This window comes from Chlorella variabilis (genome assembly GCF_000147415.1).
Source record: "Chlorella variabilis unplaced genomic scaffold CHLNCscaffold_17, whole genome shotgun sequence".
In the NCBI taxonomy this organism is placed as follows: domain Eukaryota; kingdom Viridiplantae; phylum Chlorophyta; class Trebouxiophyceae; order Chlorellales; family Chlorellaceae; genus Chlorella; species Chlorella variabilis.
The window spans coordinates 480,791-497,903 of record NW_005435071.1 but is presented as its reverse complement, the minus strand read 5'-3'; the positions used below and the strand labels follow the sequence as shown (position 1 = coordinate 497,903).

Sequence of the window (17,113 nt, the reverse complement as noted above, 5' to 3'; positions counted from 1 at the left end):
ACGGCACTGATGGCCGGGCTGCGCCATGCCGTGGTACCCTGGGCTCTCTGCATGCCCCTGATGCCGCTGCGGGATCGCCGCAATGTGCAAAGGCAGATGCCAACATGCCGCGCTGCTCTGCCTCCTTGGCTGGCTCGTGGATGCGTGTGTATGTCGACGCAAGTGCAGTTAATCACGTTTGAACCCCAATGCGGGGCATGCAAGCAAGATTGGCAAGGCGTCGGCAAAGCGCCGCCAGGCTGTCGGTGGCAGTCCAGGGGCGCGCGGCGCAAACTTATAAGAGTGGCCAATCTCGCAAGGCAAGCCAGCTTACAGGGCCATAGCAGGGCAGAGAGCAGCCAAAATGGAAGAGAAATGAGCAAGGCAGGGAAACAACATGGGCTAAAGCACAGAGGGCCCGAGTGATTGTACAGAAGAGGGAAAGGGCGCACGGCGAAGAGACACTGGCACTTTGCGCCGCCGCCACGCACAGCAGAACCTTGCCCTGCAACCAAGGATTAACAAGCGAGGTCTTGAGCCTCGCATAGAGCTGGAGCTCGCCAGTGGGCTTCTCGCTACCAGAGCAATGCTGCGGCAGCTCCCACCTTCATGAGAGTGGCAGCGTCACCGCAGCCGTGCGCCACGTTGTTATGGATCCAGGCAGCTGATCATGAAATAGGTCTGCAGCAACAACCAGGAGTCATGAGAGGTGTGCATGAGGGTGGGTTCTCAGGAACAGGTGCCTCGCTTGGCAGGCTGCCTCTGCCAGCGCTGAGCTGCTTTGCATGCGGTTGAGAAGCAGACATAAGTCCTGGGCATGCATGGGACTCACATCTATCGTTGCCAGGTGCTGCCGCTGCCACATGTACCTCGCCTGCAGGCAGGCAAGGGGAGGGTGGACGCCAGCAGCCAGCTGGGAACTCTTCACTGTCGGCCTTCCTCGCCCTCCTGCACAACCCGCATGCTCCAGTTGCTCCCATGCTCGTCGCCTGCCATACCTCCCTCCCATCCCATCCCCTCCCATCCCCCGCTCCCATCCCACCCCTTCCCATGCGCCGCTCCCCTCTCACCGCCACCCGTCCAGCACCTCACCGTCAGCTTGCCCTTGAGGAAGAAGATGAGGACCTCCGGGAAGGTGGAGCACTGGCTGAGGATGGCCAGAATGTAGTCTGAGGGCACGTCGCTGGCATCAATGGCAACGCCCAGGCTCTGCGGGGTGTTGTGGTGAGGTGTGGGGATGGAGGGCATGCCGGGGTGTGAGGCTCAGGGGGCAGGCGCAAGCGGGAGCAGCGGCAGGGAGGGGGTGGGCGCGTGGCGGGGAGCCAGGAGAGAGTGTGGTTGCATGCTGTGTGCGTGAGTGGGAAGTGCTGGGCGGCGGCCTGGCAGGCGGGCGGCCCCCATGCGGCGGCTAGCCACATGCACAGCAGCACTGGCGCCATCCCCATCACCCTTTCTGCGCCAGCCCCCAGCGAACCCAGCGACCCACCTTGGGGGCGGCTCTTGGCGGCAGGCGCTGTGGCTTGATGTGCCCCGCGCCGGCGACGGTCTTGTAGAAGAGCACGTGCAGGTCGCCCTCTATGGAAGCTGAGAGGAAGTTGGGATTGTACACGGGCATCTGCGCCAGCAGCTTCAGCTGGTACGTGGACTGCGGCAGCGCAGGGGGTGGTACCGGGCGGGTGAGCGAGGGGGTGGATGCGCGTATGTGCCGGGAGACGGATGGCAGCGGGGCGGGCCAGGCCAGAGCCCACAGGCAGCAGCTGGGCGGCAGTCGACCGGCGCGGCAGCAGCAGCCTGGGCTCGCCGCCAGGCGCGCGTGGGCCAGCCCGCTGCCCACACCTGCGCCTCCCTCGCCCCACCCGCGGCACCAACCCAGCAGGCCTCCCTCTCCCTCCCCGCCTCACCTTGGTCGTATTCCAGCTCATGCGGTCCGCCTTCACCGTGATCTCCCCCACGCTCACCGCCCGCGGCACCGCCACAAACACCGCCCCCGCTACCACGCACGCAAACAGCAGCAGAAAGGCGGCGGTGACGCGCGTGTCGCGGGGCTGCAGCCGCGCGTCTGCAGCAAGAGGCAGGCAGGAGGGTGAGCTGCTCGCAGTAGCAGCCTTGGCCAACCCAGCTGCTCCAATCAGGGCAGCCGCCACCCCCCACCTGACAGCGGGATGAGAGTGAGGTAGCCGCTGGGCGGCGGCGGCTCGTGTGCGGCGCCGCCCCACGGCAGCCGCACGTGCACTCCGTACCACGCCTTGGCTCTGCGCGCCAGTATTGGAGAGCACAGCTCACCTCAGGATGCAGGGGCATGGCAGGACACGGCCCAGGCGGGCTGGTGTGGCGCGCTGGCAGCAGTGCCAGCGGCAGCCGCCGCCGCCGCCCTCCCGGCCGCACAGGGTTGGGGTGGCGCAGCGGCCAGGATCGCTCCACGGGCTGCTGTCCAACGGTGCTTGCCTGTCCCAGACGCTGCGCTGCTGCTCTGCTTGGAAGGGGGGCGCGAAAGCGGCAGTGTCGGGAGAGGGGAGCCCGCCGTCTGGTAGCGGGGTGTATCCGCTGCGGGGCGATGGAGGCATCCTGCCTTACAAGGGGAAGACGGCGCAAACCCTTGGACCCACTTCGGCACCCTCGAAGCAATAGCAACCGCAAGCTGACAGGTGATGTATCAGGAGATCGTGATGGCAGAATGTGCGCTGCGATCGACCTGCTCCGTGGCAATTGCCCGCCGCCACCTGACGCCAGGCTGGCCGCCGCGCCGCCGCCGCGGTGCAGCCGCTCCAGCTCCAGTGCGCTCCGCTGGAGGCGCCCATGCATTTATTGCGTGAAGTCATCTCAGCTTTGACAGCTGGTTATCGATCCAGGGGCGGAAGTGTGCGATGCTGCCCCAAAAGGCCAATGATGTGCGGCCGGTGGAGCAGAGCTTGTCCTGGGTGGCTTCGGACAGCACGCCCAGAAGGGTGTAGGGAGGCTTGGAGCCAAGAATGAGCGGCCCCCCTGCACGGGCAGTAGGCATCAAGCGTGCCGGGATTGATGCTGGCGCATACGCCGCAGCCCACACCAGTCCTTCAGGGCTGAAGCCACCGAGCCTGCCGGCAGAGCAGGGCAGCCAGGGGCGCTGGGGTCGCCAGCCGCATCCGGCCTGGCAGCAGCTGTCCTGACAGCTGCCCACCTGAGTCGCCATCGCACACGCCCTGCCCTGTCATCTTGCTGGGCGGGCCGGTGCAGATGGTGCGAGCGGTGGTGGAGGGGTCGTCTTCAAGCCGTTCCTCGCATGTGGCGCGGGTGTTGTAAGGCGTGGAGAAGCGCCTCAGGGTCGTAAAGTCGTTGCCGTCGCTGCAGGCAGGCGTGAGGGCGGTACCGGCAACAGGTGGGAGGCGCAGGTGTGCCTTGGGTGGCGCAGGCCCAGCCATCGTGCACCTTGGCATTGGTGTGTGGCACAGCCGGGGCTGCCCTCATTGCATACATAGTGCGCCTTTCCCTGCTTTTCTAGTGACCTAGCGTTCCGCACTGCCGTTTGGCCAGCCCATGCTCCCGTACCGTTGCGTTTCTCCCCAATGCGCCATGCCACTTTGCCAGTCATACACACGTTTCGATGCGTGCCCTGTCAGCTGCTTGCGTTGCATGTCGCCTTGCTCCACCCCTGTTTTATTGCTTTCTCTGCTTTCGCCCGGTTCCCGTCCCGTTTCGGCGGGGAGTCTATGTTGCAAGCTAGTTCTTGCTTTACCAGACTTTAAGCCCACACAAGCAAGCAGCCGCGTTGCACCAGCAGGGTGCCGGCCCACCAGTCAGCGGCTGCACCGTAGCTGAGGCTGGCTTGGTAGGCCCAGCCGCAGCCCACGCGCTCACCTATACGGACCCACGCGCTCACCTATACCCTGCCGCCCACACAGCAGCCTGATCCTTGAGCTTCTTCGCAGCGCTGGCCGCCGCCAGCTTGATGGGTGTCGCCTTGGACTTGCTGGCCAGCACAATCAGGGCAATGTCGCTCTCGCCGTTGGGATCGTCTGCGTAGTCTGCACGTGTGCATGCAGGCATGCCCGGGTGGCCGCACGGCGGCACGGGAGGAGACAACAGTAAGGCCCGCCTGTCTGGACTCCACGGCTGGCTTTGCCGACCCTAGGGCAGCCACAGGCAAGCCGGCAAATGGATGGACACTACCGCTGCCGGCTTTCTTCTATTAGCTGCTGGCGCCAGCGTTCTTCAGGCTCCCCAGGCCTTCACCGGCTGCCTGCCCACCTGGGTGCACAATGACACTCTTCACTTTGAAGTCCTTTCCTCCCGCCTTGCTCAGGTCGTAAGACCCGATGCGCACTTTGGAGGGCTTGTAAAAGTAGTCGTCATCATCATAGAAGCTGCGGGACGGGCAGCAGGAGAGAAGGTATGGTGGGATAGAGACGGCCGCCTGCGACTGTGCCGATCAGCTTTCCAGCCTCCTACAATCCTCCACGGACTTATCTCTCACCAATGTGCGGCTGTTGCCACAACCTACAGAGTGGCGCAGCAGGGAGAAAGGGGCAGGGCACGCTCAGCAGCGGAACGGCGGCTCCGGCCGGCAGCTGCCACCCGTGGGCGGTACCACGGGTGCCGGCTCCTGCCGGCGGCAAGCAAGCTTGTGTTCGTCAGCATGCAGGTTTCAAGCAGTGGACCTCACGTTGCTGGCAATGAGGGACCCGGTGCATCCCCAGCCCTCTTCAGCGAAGTACAGGGCGGCAACAAACGCGCCCGCCGGGCGGGCGACGCTGCTACCCAGCACGGCAGCCTGCACGCTGTCGTCGGCCTGAAGCCGCCTGCGGCGAGCTTCAATCGCCAGCAGGAGGCTGAGGAGGGCGAGCAAGCGAAGGCATGCCGCAGCTCCGCCCATATTCTCGGTAAGGTATGAGAGCGAGGTCGTTGGCGTGCAAGTGAACGATCGTAGGCGTGGAGACAGGCCGAAATTCAGTTCCGGAAGAGGCCTGGGAGGGGATGTTCGGTTTGTGTGGCTCTGGCTCTTGGATGCAAAGCTGCTCCCGCTGGCGCATGCGCTGTGGCATCCACATCAGGGCATGTGCCGCCAGTGGAGACATGCCCAAGCTGCTTTCTGCCTGATGAACTCTGAGCGGTTTGCAATCCTGTCGGTGCAGCAGGGGTGCCCAAATCCTGTGAGCAGCCAAGCGTGGGGGACAGGGCAAGGCGAGGCAACGGTGGCGGTTTGCCTGTGCTTGTTCGTACAGTATCATTTCAGCATGAACAAGATTGCAGCACAAGAGTTTGTGGTTGTGACAAAAGCATTTTGAAAGGAGGTATGAAGGCACGACAGGACAACTGATGTCAGTTGTCCTGTCAGGATACCGTGCGTTGAGTGCGAGCGGGCAGACAGTACAGCAGGCTGTTGAGCAGGTTCGGCAACACGTCGTCCACGGCAAGCGGCCACATGCCCCCATACTGAACAGATTCTCCCTGACTTGCGCATTACCCCAGCTGGCTGCCTTGAGATTGTTGATGGCCAGGATTCACAATGCTGTCAATGCGGCAACAGGAGCTCCAAAATTCCTGTGAGTGGCGGCAGCCAGAGCTGCTGCCACATACCAAAAAGGCGTGTGAAGGCGAGCTGGTCAGAAACACCTGGAGACGTGGGGCAGGGCAGACGCTGGGGGCCTGGCCCGCGGCCGCGACATGCGTCGGTCAGCGCGCCAGGTCAGCGCTGGGCGGCCAGCATGGCTCGCAGGTTGGCCACAAACTGGGCCTGCCATGCTGGATCCAGCAGGATGCCGCCATGCCCCAGCTCTGGGTGGTGCATCACCTGCAGCATTAAAGCAAAGGACAAGGCGCCCGGCTGGATTCGCTGCACGCAAGGGGAGCGCTCTAGGGGAGCGCTCACGCAGCACGCCCGGCGCCGCTGCTGCGCTTGGTCGTGCAAGCGCGAGATGCGATCTGAGCTGCACCCCACCTTGGCTGGGTGCCCGGTCAGCTTCAGGTGTGCCATCACCAGCTCGCAGGGCACCAGGTCGTCCTGCCCAGACAGCACCACCAGGCTGCAGGCAGGGGGGGGGTCAGGATACAGTGATGAGTGGCGCACGCGGGGCGGACGTGCGTGTGTGTCTCGTGGTGGTGCGGGAGGCGAGGGCCAAGCGCGTGGGCATGAATGCTCTGCTCGCCAACATCGGGCGACATACCCAGCAGCAGCGGCGGCGGGCAGCGTACCTGCGGCGCGGCAGGTCCTGCGGCCAGATCATCAGCTCGCTCCACTGGAACTTGCGGCAGATGGCCTGCGGCGGCGAACGGGCGGGGGCAGCCATCTGCAACCATGCCAAGAGTGGCACCGCCGAAAGCGCTGCTGCTCCCAAACCTCCGATCGGCTCCCAGCCTTGTCGCAGGGCCCTGCCCACGGGCCCAGGCCCCGCCACCCCGCACCTGCGCTATGGTGAGGTCCCGGCTGCACAGGAAGCGCAGCAGGTCCACAGCGCCGGCCAGCGAGGTGAAGTTGGCGGCGCAGGGCTCCTTGTAAATGAAGTTGAACAGCAGCTGCAAGGGGGCGCATGTGTGTGTGTGTGTGTGCGTGTGTGTGCGTGCGCGCGCGCGTGTGTGTTTGTGAATGTGTGCGTGCTTGCTGCAGCCAACAACGCCCCATACAAGCCCGCCGGCTCCAGCACGCCCCCAAACACACACTCGTCCATCCCGGCTTGCCTGTGGGTAGCAGGTCATCATCGCCACAGGGTCCATCAGGACCGCAGAGTGCACCAGCTGCGGCACAGAGGGGCGGCAGAGGGCCAGGGCTGAGCTTGAAGAGGGGCTCGAGAAGTCGCCCCTCCGAAAACTGAGGGGCGGTGCTGGGAGGCAGCAACAAGCAGCAAGGAGAGGGCGGCTGCCCCAGGGCAGCGGCGGGCCGTCCAGGGCAGCAGCGGGCCGTCCAGGGCGCCCGCCCGACACCCGCAAGCCCGCCCGCCTGCCCAGCAACAGCAAGCCCCAGCACACAGCAAGCCCCAGCACACCTCTGGGTGCAGCTGGCAGAGGCGGGAGGCCACAAAGCTGCCGTAGGAGTGGCCCACCACGCAGGCGCGGCGGTAGCCGTGCCGCGCCAGCATGGCGGCCACAGCGTGCGCCACGTCATCCACGTCCCGCGCCTCCCAGCACAGCCGCAGCGCCACGTGCGGCACCTGCATGGGCGGCGGCGGGAGTGCAATGATAGGTAGCATGTATAGCTAGCTATCCTTACACATAGGGGACCCCTCGCCACCAGCCGCGCGTCGGCGGCAGCAGAAGCAGCAGCAGCAGCAGGCCGCTACCCAGGTTGGCACCCTTATTCCCGCCAGGCGCCCAGATGGGGCAGCCCTGCCCAGCCCTGCCCACCTCAACCATGAAGAAGGGCGTGGCGCCGCAGGCGTGCTGCATGTCTCGCACTAGGTGCAGGTAGGGCAGCACGCCAAAGCCCACGCCGTGCAGGAACACAACCGGCACATCGGGGCGGGTGGTGGCGCCCGCTGCTGCAGCCTCGCCCCGGCTGGCTGCTGCTGCCCCGCCCGAGCCGGAGCCAGCGCCACTGGATGCGCTGTCGGCGGGGCTGCTGGCTGCTGCCGGTGCGGGCCCCGCGGGCGCCGGTGCCGCAGCCTCTGCAGGATCTGCGGCCGCTGGTTCCACCAGCAGCGCGCCCGCAAAGTCGGTGGCAGAGTCGCCCTTGTTGCGCCGGCGGCTTTGCTGCGGCTGCGCCACCGCCGCTGCTACCGCTGCGCCACTCTCCTGGCCCGCCGGCGCCGGCGCTGCCACTGGGGCTGCTGCCGCTGCAGCCACGGGCAGCGGCCGCGCTGGGGAGGCCACATGCTGCGGCGCCGGCGAGGGAGCAGGGCCGAAGAGGGGCGACTGTGACCGAGGCGAGAGCGGGGACTGAGGGCGTGGGGAGAGCGGGGCGGGGCCGCCGTGCGGGTGCTGCGCCGCCACCACCGCGGCCGCCGCACTGGTGACCGTCAGGGTGGCATCCAGTGCGTGCTCCGCCGCATGGTGCACCACCCCCGCCACCGCCTCGCTCGTGCTGTGCCGCCTCAAGCTGAGCCCAGGCGGCCGCCGCGCCCCGACCGGAGACATGGGCGGCGACAGCGTCGCGGCGCCTGGCGGCGTGGGCGACAGCGGCGGCGCATGCCAGCAGCTGAACCCGCCCTCGTGGCCCGGCCGGAAGCCCATGAGCCACATCAGCACATGCGCCGTTCGAGCCGCAAGCTCGGTCAGGGCAAAGAGCACCAGCGGTTTGTGGTACGCCCTGCGGCACAGCAGGGCGCAGCAGGTGGAGCAGCATCTTTGCACAGTGGAGCAGCACCTTTGTTCAGGCCGTGGGGTGGCACCTGACGTGGGCAGGCAGCGAGCAGCCTGCCAGCTGCCTTCTCTACAAGGGGCACGAGTCATGCCAGCAGGTAGGCAGCCCATCCCGGCAAGGCAGCAGGGCCACACCTTAGAGGCTCCCACAGGTGACACATGAAGGGGAGGTGAGGATCGTAGCCCGGCGCGAAGCGGAAGCCCCAGGCACGCTCCACATCATCCAAGAAGCCCCGGATGTTGGCCTGCTCGGGCTCGCTGAGCTGGTGCAGCAACTGCAAGCCGCAGCCGCAGGCGGTGCCACCGTAAAGCTCCACCTCGCGTGCTGCTTGTGCGGTGGCAGCGGCGACAGGTGTCCCTGGGTGGCAGGCTCAACACGGGGCGGGCAGAGGCCAAACCAGCGATGCAGGAGGCTGGCCAGCAGCGCACCCGGCAGTGGAAGCCGTAAGCCACAAATTCCTCGGCATTGCCCCGCAGGATTGTCTCCACTGGCGCTCCCATGAACCTGCACCGAAGCGGGGTGGCAGGGCGGCCCACCAGGCTGCGTTTGGCGCACCGCTGCCCGCTCATGCTGCTGCCTGCCACCTATCGACGCCGTCGCTTGCTGCTCCCACCGTCGGTCGCTGCCGCCGCTGCCACTCCCATCCCACGCTCGACGCGCTGCCGAGGCCTCACCAGCCAGACAGGAACTCGCGGATGCAGAACACGTCGCGGAGCTGCAGGAAGCGCTCAAAGTGGATGGGCAGGCGGGAGCTGTCCGGGACGATCTCCCACAGCTTGCTCACGTGACGCAGCCTGCATCAGGCAACGTAGGGCAGGGCAGGGCAGCTGTGAGATGCCAGCCCTGCGGGCGCGGCAGCTGCACACTGCGGCCGCGACTGCTGGAAGCAGAGGAACCTTCTCGTCTTTCTGCCGTCACATGAGCCCTCTAACACACACCTCAGCTTGCTCCAAAGGTAGAACAGCCCCTCTACAGCCAGGTAGCCGGTCGCAAGGAGCCGCACGGCTGGGTGGTGCGCCGCCAGTCCCCGCCAGGCGGCGCCGGCCGCCACCATCAGGCCCCCCAGCCAAGCGGCATCCGTCAGCCAGTGGCTGGAGCCCAACGTATGGCTCCTCGACAGCAGCGCGGAAGGATAGCCGCCGCCTGCTGCTTCTGACCGCACGCTGCCCATTGCCAGTTTGAAGCAGGAGAGCGCCAAGCTAGCTGAGAGTGCAGTTTGGTGGCAGGTTGGCAAATTGGACGGCACTGTTCAAGGCAGCGAGCTGAGCTCAACACAAACTGGCTGCAGCCAGGTGGCGAAGCTGCGACTCCACCGCAGGCGTCATGGTGCGCTGCAGAGCTCCAATGAGTGCGCATGAGCACTGCATACGGCATCTGGCCATCATGAGTTCCGACAACTTTCTAGCTTGCCAAAAAATGCCTACATGCAGGCTGCAAACTTGGCGCATCCTTGCTAGCCAGCGCGGTTGGGCTGTGTTCAGGCTGTTTTAGAGAGCATCTACGCTAGTTTACAGCCGAGTCCCGCTGCAGCCGCCCTAGGGCCCTAGGGTCGTGCCCGCCGAACCGGCCCCAGCTGCCCCAGCGTTCCGGCAAGATGACGTGCTGCGACGACGTGTGCTGGTGAGGGCGCAGCTGCCCATGCCTGCTGCTTGGCGGGAGGGCGCCGGCAGCGCCGCTGCCGTGGTTCGAAGGACTTGTGGCGTTGACAAGCAGCCGCTTTCTTTTAGCATCCTGCTCTCCAGCACACATGCCATGAACTCTTTCTTGGCTGGCCGTTTCACACTGGTTTGCCCAAGAGCTTACTCATGCGCGTGTGTGCCTGCCGTACTCCCGCTGCAGCCTGCCATGCAACATTCTCACCAATGTCGTTGATTGCTTGCTCATCTTCATGTGGTGAGTGTAGTGCATTTGGGGGCATTTTGTGTGTGTGTGTGTGTGTGTGTTTGTGTGTGCACTTGTGCGTTTTGTGTTGCGTTAACAATATTTCATGTGCATCAGGGTGCGTCACAACCCTCTCCCATCGGGATGTGCATCACATCCCTTCACATCCCTCTCCCGCGGCCCCTGTGTTTGCTGCAGCTGCCCCTGCCGCTGCTGCTGCGGCTGCCCTCGGACCTCCTCAGAGCGGCCCGAAGTGATCGTGATCCAGCAGCCACCTGCAATGTACTACGCCCCGCCGGTGGTGCATCCCATGCACTAAGCGGTGCTGCCAGCTGGCTTGCGTGACAGGGCCTTGCACCCTCCCCTGCCGAAGTTTACGCGACTACAATGCCATGGTACTGTACGACTCAAACCCCAATCTAGCGCATCCCCCTAGCGAACATGTTTCTCGGCACTTGCGGGCCCCACACCCAACCAACTGGCTTATGAATGGGCGCGCCATGGCTCCACCATTTTTTGATGCCCACAATTGCACTGTTGTACAGTAAGACAATGAATGAAGATGCCCATTGGCGCAACCAGCATTCCAGCACAGCTCTGGCCAGCCAAACAACAGAAGGGGCCGACCATGCATCTGCCTGCCCGCTGCCGCCGGGCCGCTACAGAAAGTGGGAGGCCGCTCCCTTGAAGGAGACGCGCCACATGTAGGCCCGCGACAGCACCATCTCAATGTCCTTCTCGCTCCAGGCAGCCGTGGGCGGCTTCTGCAGGAACATGATCAGCTCCTGGAACTCCAGCTGCTGCAGCTGCGAGCTCCAGCTGCAGCAGGGGAGAGCAGCATGTGTGCCCGGTGTGGGGCGGGCGGTGGAGCAAAAGACTGGCGGGTTGGTGGGCCAAAAGTCACAGCAGGCTGCAGGCAGGGAAATGAAGCCTGGCGAGCGGCACATGCAGGGCCGGCTGGCTGCCCAACCTGAGCAGGAAGGCGGCCAGAGTGTATGCAAGGAAGTCACGGAGCTGGGAGCTGCAGCGGGGCGGTGAGCAGCAGCTGGCAGTCAGGGGAGCAGCTGGCCAGCTCAAGCAGCAGGAGGCGAGGCAGCACGGCTAGGCGACACACAGCCGCGCAGCCCGCGGCACCACAGGCGGTCGCCGCAAAGAGACGGGGCAGCTACCCCTGGCCCCGGCCCCGGCCCCGGACCCTGCTCCTGCCGCAGCCGCGGCAGCTCACCCCTCGCACAGGTACGTGTCCCACAGGCGTATGGACAGCGCAAAGGGCACCTCCCGCAGCAGCAGGCAGTTGACCCAGCGGAAGGCAAACTGGATGAACTGCAGGCCCTCGGCCTCCAGGTGCGCCGCCAGCGGCTCCTCCACGCGCCGCACCAGCTCCTGCGTGTGGAACACGCAGCGCTGGATGCCGGGCTGCGCGTAGGTGTAGTGGTCCTGGATGCCGTCCAGCAGCTTGCACAGGCACCTGCGGTACCAGCGGGATCGGCAGGACCGTGTGCGCGTGCGCGTGTGTGCCCACACCACTTCCACCCACACCACAGACAGACACACACACTCCCCACTCTACTGCCACCATACCAGCGGGGCCACACCTCCACCCACCAGTAGCAGTCTGCCTCCACGTCGAGCAGCACGGTGTCGGCCAGCCCCGCCACGCTCCACCCCTCCAGCGGTCCCTGCATGTGCTCGCCCATGAACACATACATGAAAGGCGTGACCAGATCGTTGATGCCCTGCACATACCCGCTGGCCGGGTGCCTGCGGCAGGCGAGGCAGGAGGGTTGGTGGTGGGTTGGTGGTGGGTTGGAGCGCGGTGGCTGGCTGGCTGGTGCGCCTGGGCAGGGCGGGTGGCGGCAGCAGGTGTGTGCGCGACTGCCATTGGCAGGCCGCAGGCGGGCTGTTGCTGGCGTGCGCGGCCCCGCCGTCCCAGATGCTGCAAGCTGGACCTGCTGCCCTGCAAGCCGGCAGGCTGAGCAGGCCTGCACGCGAGCAGGGCCTCGGCTGGGCGGCGTACAGCGCACCTGATGCCCCAGATGTACAGGATGCGCTCCAGTGACTTCTGAATCTGGGGCTGGTGGAAGAAGGCGACGCCCGGGGCGGTGCGCGGCACATCCACAGCCACCTGCAGGGCGGCGTGCCCGCGTGTGGGTGCGCATGTGCGCATGAGAGGGAGGGAGGCACCAGCCGCCCCAGCCTGGTCGACGGCCCCGCGGCCCCACCTGCCGCAGCGCGCCCAGCTCCTCGCCACTCTGGTCCTGCCCCGAGGCGGCCTGCTCGTAATAGTCCGGTACCAGGTCACGATACTCGCGCCGCTTGCGCGCCAGGATCTGCACGGTGGGCAGCGGGGCGTGAGGCAGGGAGGGGCGCCGCCGGGAAACGGTGCCACCTTGGCTTCAGCGGCAGGCTGCAGGCAGGGAGGGTGCCTGTTGCTGCTGCTGGCATTGCTAACCGCGCACGGCGCTGCCCCGACCGCCGTGGTCACGGCACACAACGCGCACCTGCATTCGCCGCTCGCGGTTGGGCGGCAGGTAGCCCAGCAGCAGGCGCCAGCAGACGGGGCGCAGGGCGGGCGGGATGCCGCTCCACGCAATCTCACGCAGCGCTTCCAAGTCCACTACCTACACGCATTGCAGGCACGCAGGCAGGAAGGTATGGAGGGCTGGCAGGCAAGTGGGCAGGGCTTGGCGGCAGCCGGGTGCAGCACTAGGTAGCGACCAATCTCGGGCTGCTTGCGCCCCTACCTGCTCATCCAGCAGGCGCTTAAACTTGGTGACTCGTGTGCTGCTCATGCTGCGAAGCTGCGACACCTGCACCCCTTCCTGCTGGTCCGCCGCCGCCGCCTGCCCGCCGCCGCCCTCCTCTGCCGAAGACGTGCGCCGCGAGCTGCCGGCGGCGCCGCTGCTGCTGCCGCTGCCGGGCCGCGGCGCGCCGCTGCCGCTGCTGGCCGGCGGCGGCGGCGGCGGCGAGCTGCTGCTCACAGCGTCCTACAAAGTGGAATGCAACGCAGTGTTCCAGCTGGGCACAGGCAAGATGAGACAGCAAGCGGGGCGCTGTGCAAGGCAGCAGTCAGTTGCGGCTGGCGGCCAATCGGCGGGCGGCAGCGGCGCCCACCATGGGCTTGCTCTTCAGCGTCAGCCCCGCCACCCCATCCTGCGCCGCTGCTACCGGGTCTCTGGGATCGACTGCGGGTGGCTGCTGCTGCTGCTGTTGCTGCTGCTCGGGCTGCCCCTTTCTGGACAGCTTGACGGTGCCCGGGAAGCCCTTCCCTCGGAACAGGCTGCAGCAGGAGGATCACAGGCGTCAACACGCACGATCACAGTCTCAGGATCGCTCGGCAGGGACAGGCAGCAGCGGGGTGCGCACCTCCTCACGCCGGGGAAGCCCCCGTCCCCACTCATGACGCCGTTTTGGGGAAATTTTGATCGGTTGCGCTGCCAGGCGCGGCGGCCAGGAGGCAAAGCGAGTCTCGTGCTGCGGGTTTCTTCCGGCCATGGCCGGCTTTCTGGGGCGCTGGTCGCCTTGTTGAACGCATCAGCATTCAGGAATCCTTGGGTCATTGGCAGCGAGCTGGCCAAGGGCCCATTCACTGGGTTGACCACCGAGACCACACCAGGAGCCGCTTCCCGATGCAATAAGGCTGGGTCCGGCCCCCAATTAGGGTGGAGATCCACTGAGGCAAGCGGCGAGCCCTGGCGACACGGCCGCCCAACGCCACACCACTGCCCACCAAGCACCGCCTCCTGGAGGGTTTCTGTGTGTGTGCAGGCTGCCATGTATCCGTCGCTTCAGCAGCAGACCATGATGGGTGGCCCTGGCGGCATGCCCCCGCCCCATGGGCCCTACAGCGGCATGGGCCAGGGCGACTACCCGCCACAGCTGCCGCCGCCAGGCATGTACCCGCCTCTACCGCAGGCGCAGCCTCCCATCCGCTTGGCACGCTTCCCGGGGGATGCGCTGCACACGGCGCCAATGGCAGCACCAGGCACCATGCCGCTGCCGCCTGGCATGGCGCCGCCGCAGCGTGCCGGCAGCGCGGGGCGGCAGCCCGCCTACGGCCCGCCGGCGGGGCCCATGCAGCAGCCCTTCCCGATGCAGCCGCCACGGCGCATGATGGGGCCTGGCGGGCCGCTGCCGCCGCCGCTGGCAATGGCCATGGGAGGCATGGCGCCCGCGGGCTATCAGCCACAGTACATGCCCGGCCCGCCGCCGCCCATCCTGCTGCCGTCGATGATGCAGCAGCCTCCCTCGCCCATGCATGCCGGTGCCAGGTCTGGGCATGCCACCCCCAAGAGCCTGGCGGGGTCGGGAGCCAACACACCCATGCACCCCCTGCAGCGCTCCCTCAGCAACGGCCAACTGGCGCCGACGCCGGGCTACCCGGGGCCCCCAGGCATGCTGCTCCCACAGCAGATGGGCTTCCTGCATATGCCGCCGCCGCCGGGCATGGCTGCCCTGGTGGCGCCGCCGCCCGGCGTCGTGCTGCCAGACTCGCTGTCGCCGGGCTCCCCCACCCCGCTGCGGGCGCCCCACGGCGGCGGCAGCGCCCCCGGAAGCCGAGTGCAGTCGGCGACGGTGATGGGGCATGCTGGGGCAAGCTCCTACGGAGGCAGCCTCATGGAGCCTCTGGCCTCGCAAGTGCCGGCCCCAATTCGGGCAGGCCTGCCCCGCTCTGGCAGCACGGGCAGCCTCCCCGGCAGCCTGCGCAGCTCTGTGGACCTCAGCAACAGCCCCGCACGGCGCAGCGGCGAGCGCACGCCGGTGGGATACTTTGGCGGCGGCGGCGCCGGCTCCTTTGCTGCGGGGGCTGGCGGAGGCGCGGCCAAGGCCGGGAGCAAGGCGGGGTCGGCGGGCAGGAGGACGGCTGGCTCTGCTGGCGGAGCGCAGGCTGCCCAGCCAGAACTGGATGAGTACGATAACATAAAGGTGGGTGGTGTGTGTGTGTGTGTGGCTGTTGTGTGTGTATGTGTCTGCGTCTACGCACTGGGTGGAGGCCAGGGTTGAGAGCACAGCGGCTAGGGTTGGGAGGTGCAGACTGCCCGCCTGCCTGCCTGCCTGCCTGGTTGCCCGCAGGTGGCGGTGCGGGTGCGGCCGCCCAATGCGCAGGAGCTGGCTCGGGGCGACGCGCAGGCAGTCTTTGTCAACCCAGCCGACCACCGACAGGTATGTATGTGTGTTGGGGGGTAGCTGGGCAGCAGCATGGGGTAGCCCAGTGCTGCGTGGCAACCTGCTTGAGAAGGGCAGACTGCCGCGAGCTTTCTTCCGGCAGCAGCCCCGGCGGGTGCTGGCCAGAGGGTGCAGGCACCTGCGTCAGGCGCTGACAGCCGGGGCCATGTGGCATCACCCTGGCCCTGCACGCAATCCCCGCAGCCCCTCCCCGTCCGGCCGCCCGCCTGCCTGCCTGCCTGCCTACCTGCCTGCCTGCAGGTCCAGCTGACGGTGCCCTCGGCCTACTCGCGCAACAGCCAGGCAGTCACCCGGAACTTCACCTTCCACGCCTGCCTGCACCCGGCCTCGCGCCAGCAGGTACGCAATGTCGCGCCCTGCCCGGCCGAACGGCCACGCCTGTGATGCCTGCCTGCCTGCCTGCCTGCCTTCCCCCCTGCCCGCCCGCCCGCTTGGCCGCCCACCCAAACTTGTGCCTGCCCAGCTCCCCGCCACCGCCCATCACCCGCTTGCCAACCTTTGCGGCAGAATGTGCTGCCTGTTCGCTGCATCACCCCCCGCCGCCGAACGCCCCCTGCCGCACAGCACCCCGACCCGCTCAGTCTCTGCTGCACGCTCTTCCACCCGGGCCTTTGCAGGACGTGCTGCGCCTGTGCGGCATCACCCAGCTGCTGGACGCCGCCCTGGATGGCTACAATTGCACCGTGCTGGCCTATGGGCAGACAGGCTCCGGCAAGACGTACACCATGAGCGGTGAGGGGGGCCGCTGCTGCTTCAGCCGCTGCCCCGGGCCCCGGCCGGCACACCCTGCTGCGGCCAGGCCTCGGCAGCGCTCGCGCCGCCGCTCGGTGCATGCACGGGCCCCGCCCCCGGCCCCCTGCCGTGCCCGCGCGCCCGCCGCCGTCTAAGCGCTAGAGTTCATCGCTCCCGCAGGGAGGGAGGAGGCGTTGCTGGATGAGGGTTACATGGGGGACAGCGACGACGGCGTCATCACCCGCTCCCTGATGTACCTCTTCCAGGTACCGCCCTGGTACCGCTTGGCAGTACCACGCCACCACCTCCCACACCTGCTCAGCCTGGTGGAAGGCATCTCGCCTGTCTTTACCAGCAGTGCATGGCATGTGATCTCACAGTGCACCATGCCGCCCCTGCCCTGCCGTGCTGCAGGCGCTGGAGCAGCGGGCGGGCGGGGCGGGCGGCGACGGCTGCCGCTACTCGCTGCGGGTGTCCATGGCTGAGATCTACATGGAGCAGGTGTACGACCTCATACGCTTCGACAAGAAGCAGCTGCAGGCGAGTGGGCGGGCTGGCGGGGGGCGAGGGGATCGCGGTGGCAAGGTCGGAAAGGTGCAAGGCGGCTGCAAGAAGGCGAGCGGGCACGCCGCAGGAAAAAGCCATGGCGCGCCCAGGCCCTGCCTGCCTGCCTGCCTGCCTGCCTGCCCGCCTGACTCTGCCTGCAGGTGCGGTGGGACACCGGCAGGGGCTTCTACATGCCAGACCTGGCCTGCAAGGAGTGCGGCACGCTAGAGGAGGCGCTGCAGGTGTGGATGCTGGAGCGGTCGCATCCCCTGCCCAGCGGCTGCCACTGCTGGCGCTTGCCCGCGGGGGCGTCGCGCCACGCGGGCTGCGACTCCCACCCCCGCCGGCTTGCCCTCTCTTGCCTCTGCCAGGTGCTGTCGCTGGCGGTGCGGCACCGCCGGGTGGGCAGCCACGAGATGAACATGGAGTCGTCACGCAGCCACTCCATCTTTACAGGTGGAGTCTTTGTGTGTGTGTGTGGTGGTGGTGGTGGTGGGGGGGGGGGGGGGGTGAAAAGGA

The 17,113-nt window shown here is 67.0% G+C and overlaps 4 protein-coding genes across 4 annotated transcripts in view; 1 reads left to right on the top strand and 3 right to left on the bottom strand.

The window, feature by feature from the left end:
• Window positions 1–627: 627 nt before the first annotated feature.
• On the bottom strand, window positions 628–4,828 carry CHLNCDRAFT_136720 (hypothetical protein; the record flags this gene model as incomplete). The annotated part of the gene is made up of 11 exons (XM_005845498.1): window positions 628–660; window positions 812–853; window positions 1,072–1,188; window positions 1,466–1,624; window positions 1,881–2,038; window positions 2,131–2,231; window positions 2,811–2,961; window positions 3,137–3,300; window positions 3,836–3,980; window positions 4,204–4,319; window positions 4,614–4,828. 11 exons carry the CDS (start codon window positions 4,826–4,828, stop codon window positions 628–630), a joined length of 1,401 nt encoding a protein of 466 aa, XP_005845560.1.
• An 813-nt stretch (window positions 4,829–5,641) lies between these two features.
• On the bottom strand, window positions 5,642–9,419 carry CHLNCDRAFT_136719 (hypothetical protein; the record flags this gene model as incomplete). Its single annotated transcript, XM_005845497.1, has 11 exons — window positions 5,642–5,746; window positions 5,894–5,978; window positions 6,148–6,212; window positions 6,358–6,468; window positions 6,613–6,687; window positions 6,936–7,100; window positions 7,294–8,194; window positions 8,383–8,522; window positions 8,677–8,752; window positions 8,923–9,042; window positions 9,187–9,419. The coding sequence occupies 11 exons, from the start codon at window positions 9,417–9,419 to the stop codon at window positions 5,642–5,644; spliced, it is 2,076 nt and encodes a 691-aa protein (XP_005845559.1).
• Window positions 9,420–10,788: 1,369 nt separating this feature from the next.
• On the bottom strand, window positions 10,789–12,930 carry CHLNCDRAFT_25749 (hypothetical protein; the record flags this gene model as incomplete). Its single annotated transcript, XM_005845496.1, has 8 exons — window positions 10,789–10,948; window positions 11,100–11,150; window positions 11,355–11,597; window positions 11,735–11,890; window positions 12,154–12,254; window positions 12,352–12,459; window positions 12,631–12,750; window positions 12,874–12,930. Coding segments are annotated over 8 exons (996 nt in total), but the record flags the coding sequence as incomplete, so codon positions are not given.
• A 1,003-nt stretch (window positions 12,931–13,933) lies between these two features.
• CHLNCDRAFT_136717 (hypothetical protein) overlaps window positions 13,934–17,113 on the top strand; it is a gene marked incomplete at both ends in the record, with an annotated part of 6,126 nt that continues 2,946 nt past the window's right edge. Inside the window, 8 exons of the mRNA XM_005845605.1 lie at window positions 13,934–15,055; window positions 15,203–15,292; window positions 15,557–15,655; window positions 15,934–16,048; window positions 16,205–16,314; window positions 16,463–16,633; window positions 16,756–16,836; window positions 16,966–17,050. Coding sequence (XP_005845667.1) covers window positions 13,934–15,055; window positions 15,203–15,292; window positions 15,557–15,655; window positions 15,934–16,048; window positions 16,205–16,314; window positions 16,463–16,633; window positions 16,756–16,836; window positions 16,966–17,050 — 1,873 coding nt within the window. The remainder of the gene's footprint in view (window positions 15,056–15,202; window positions 15,293–15,556; window positions 15,656–15,933; window positions 16,049–16,204; window positions 16,315–16,462; window positions 16,634–16,755; window positions 16,837–16,965; window positions 17,051–17,113) is intronic.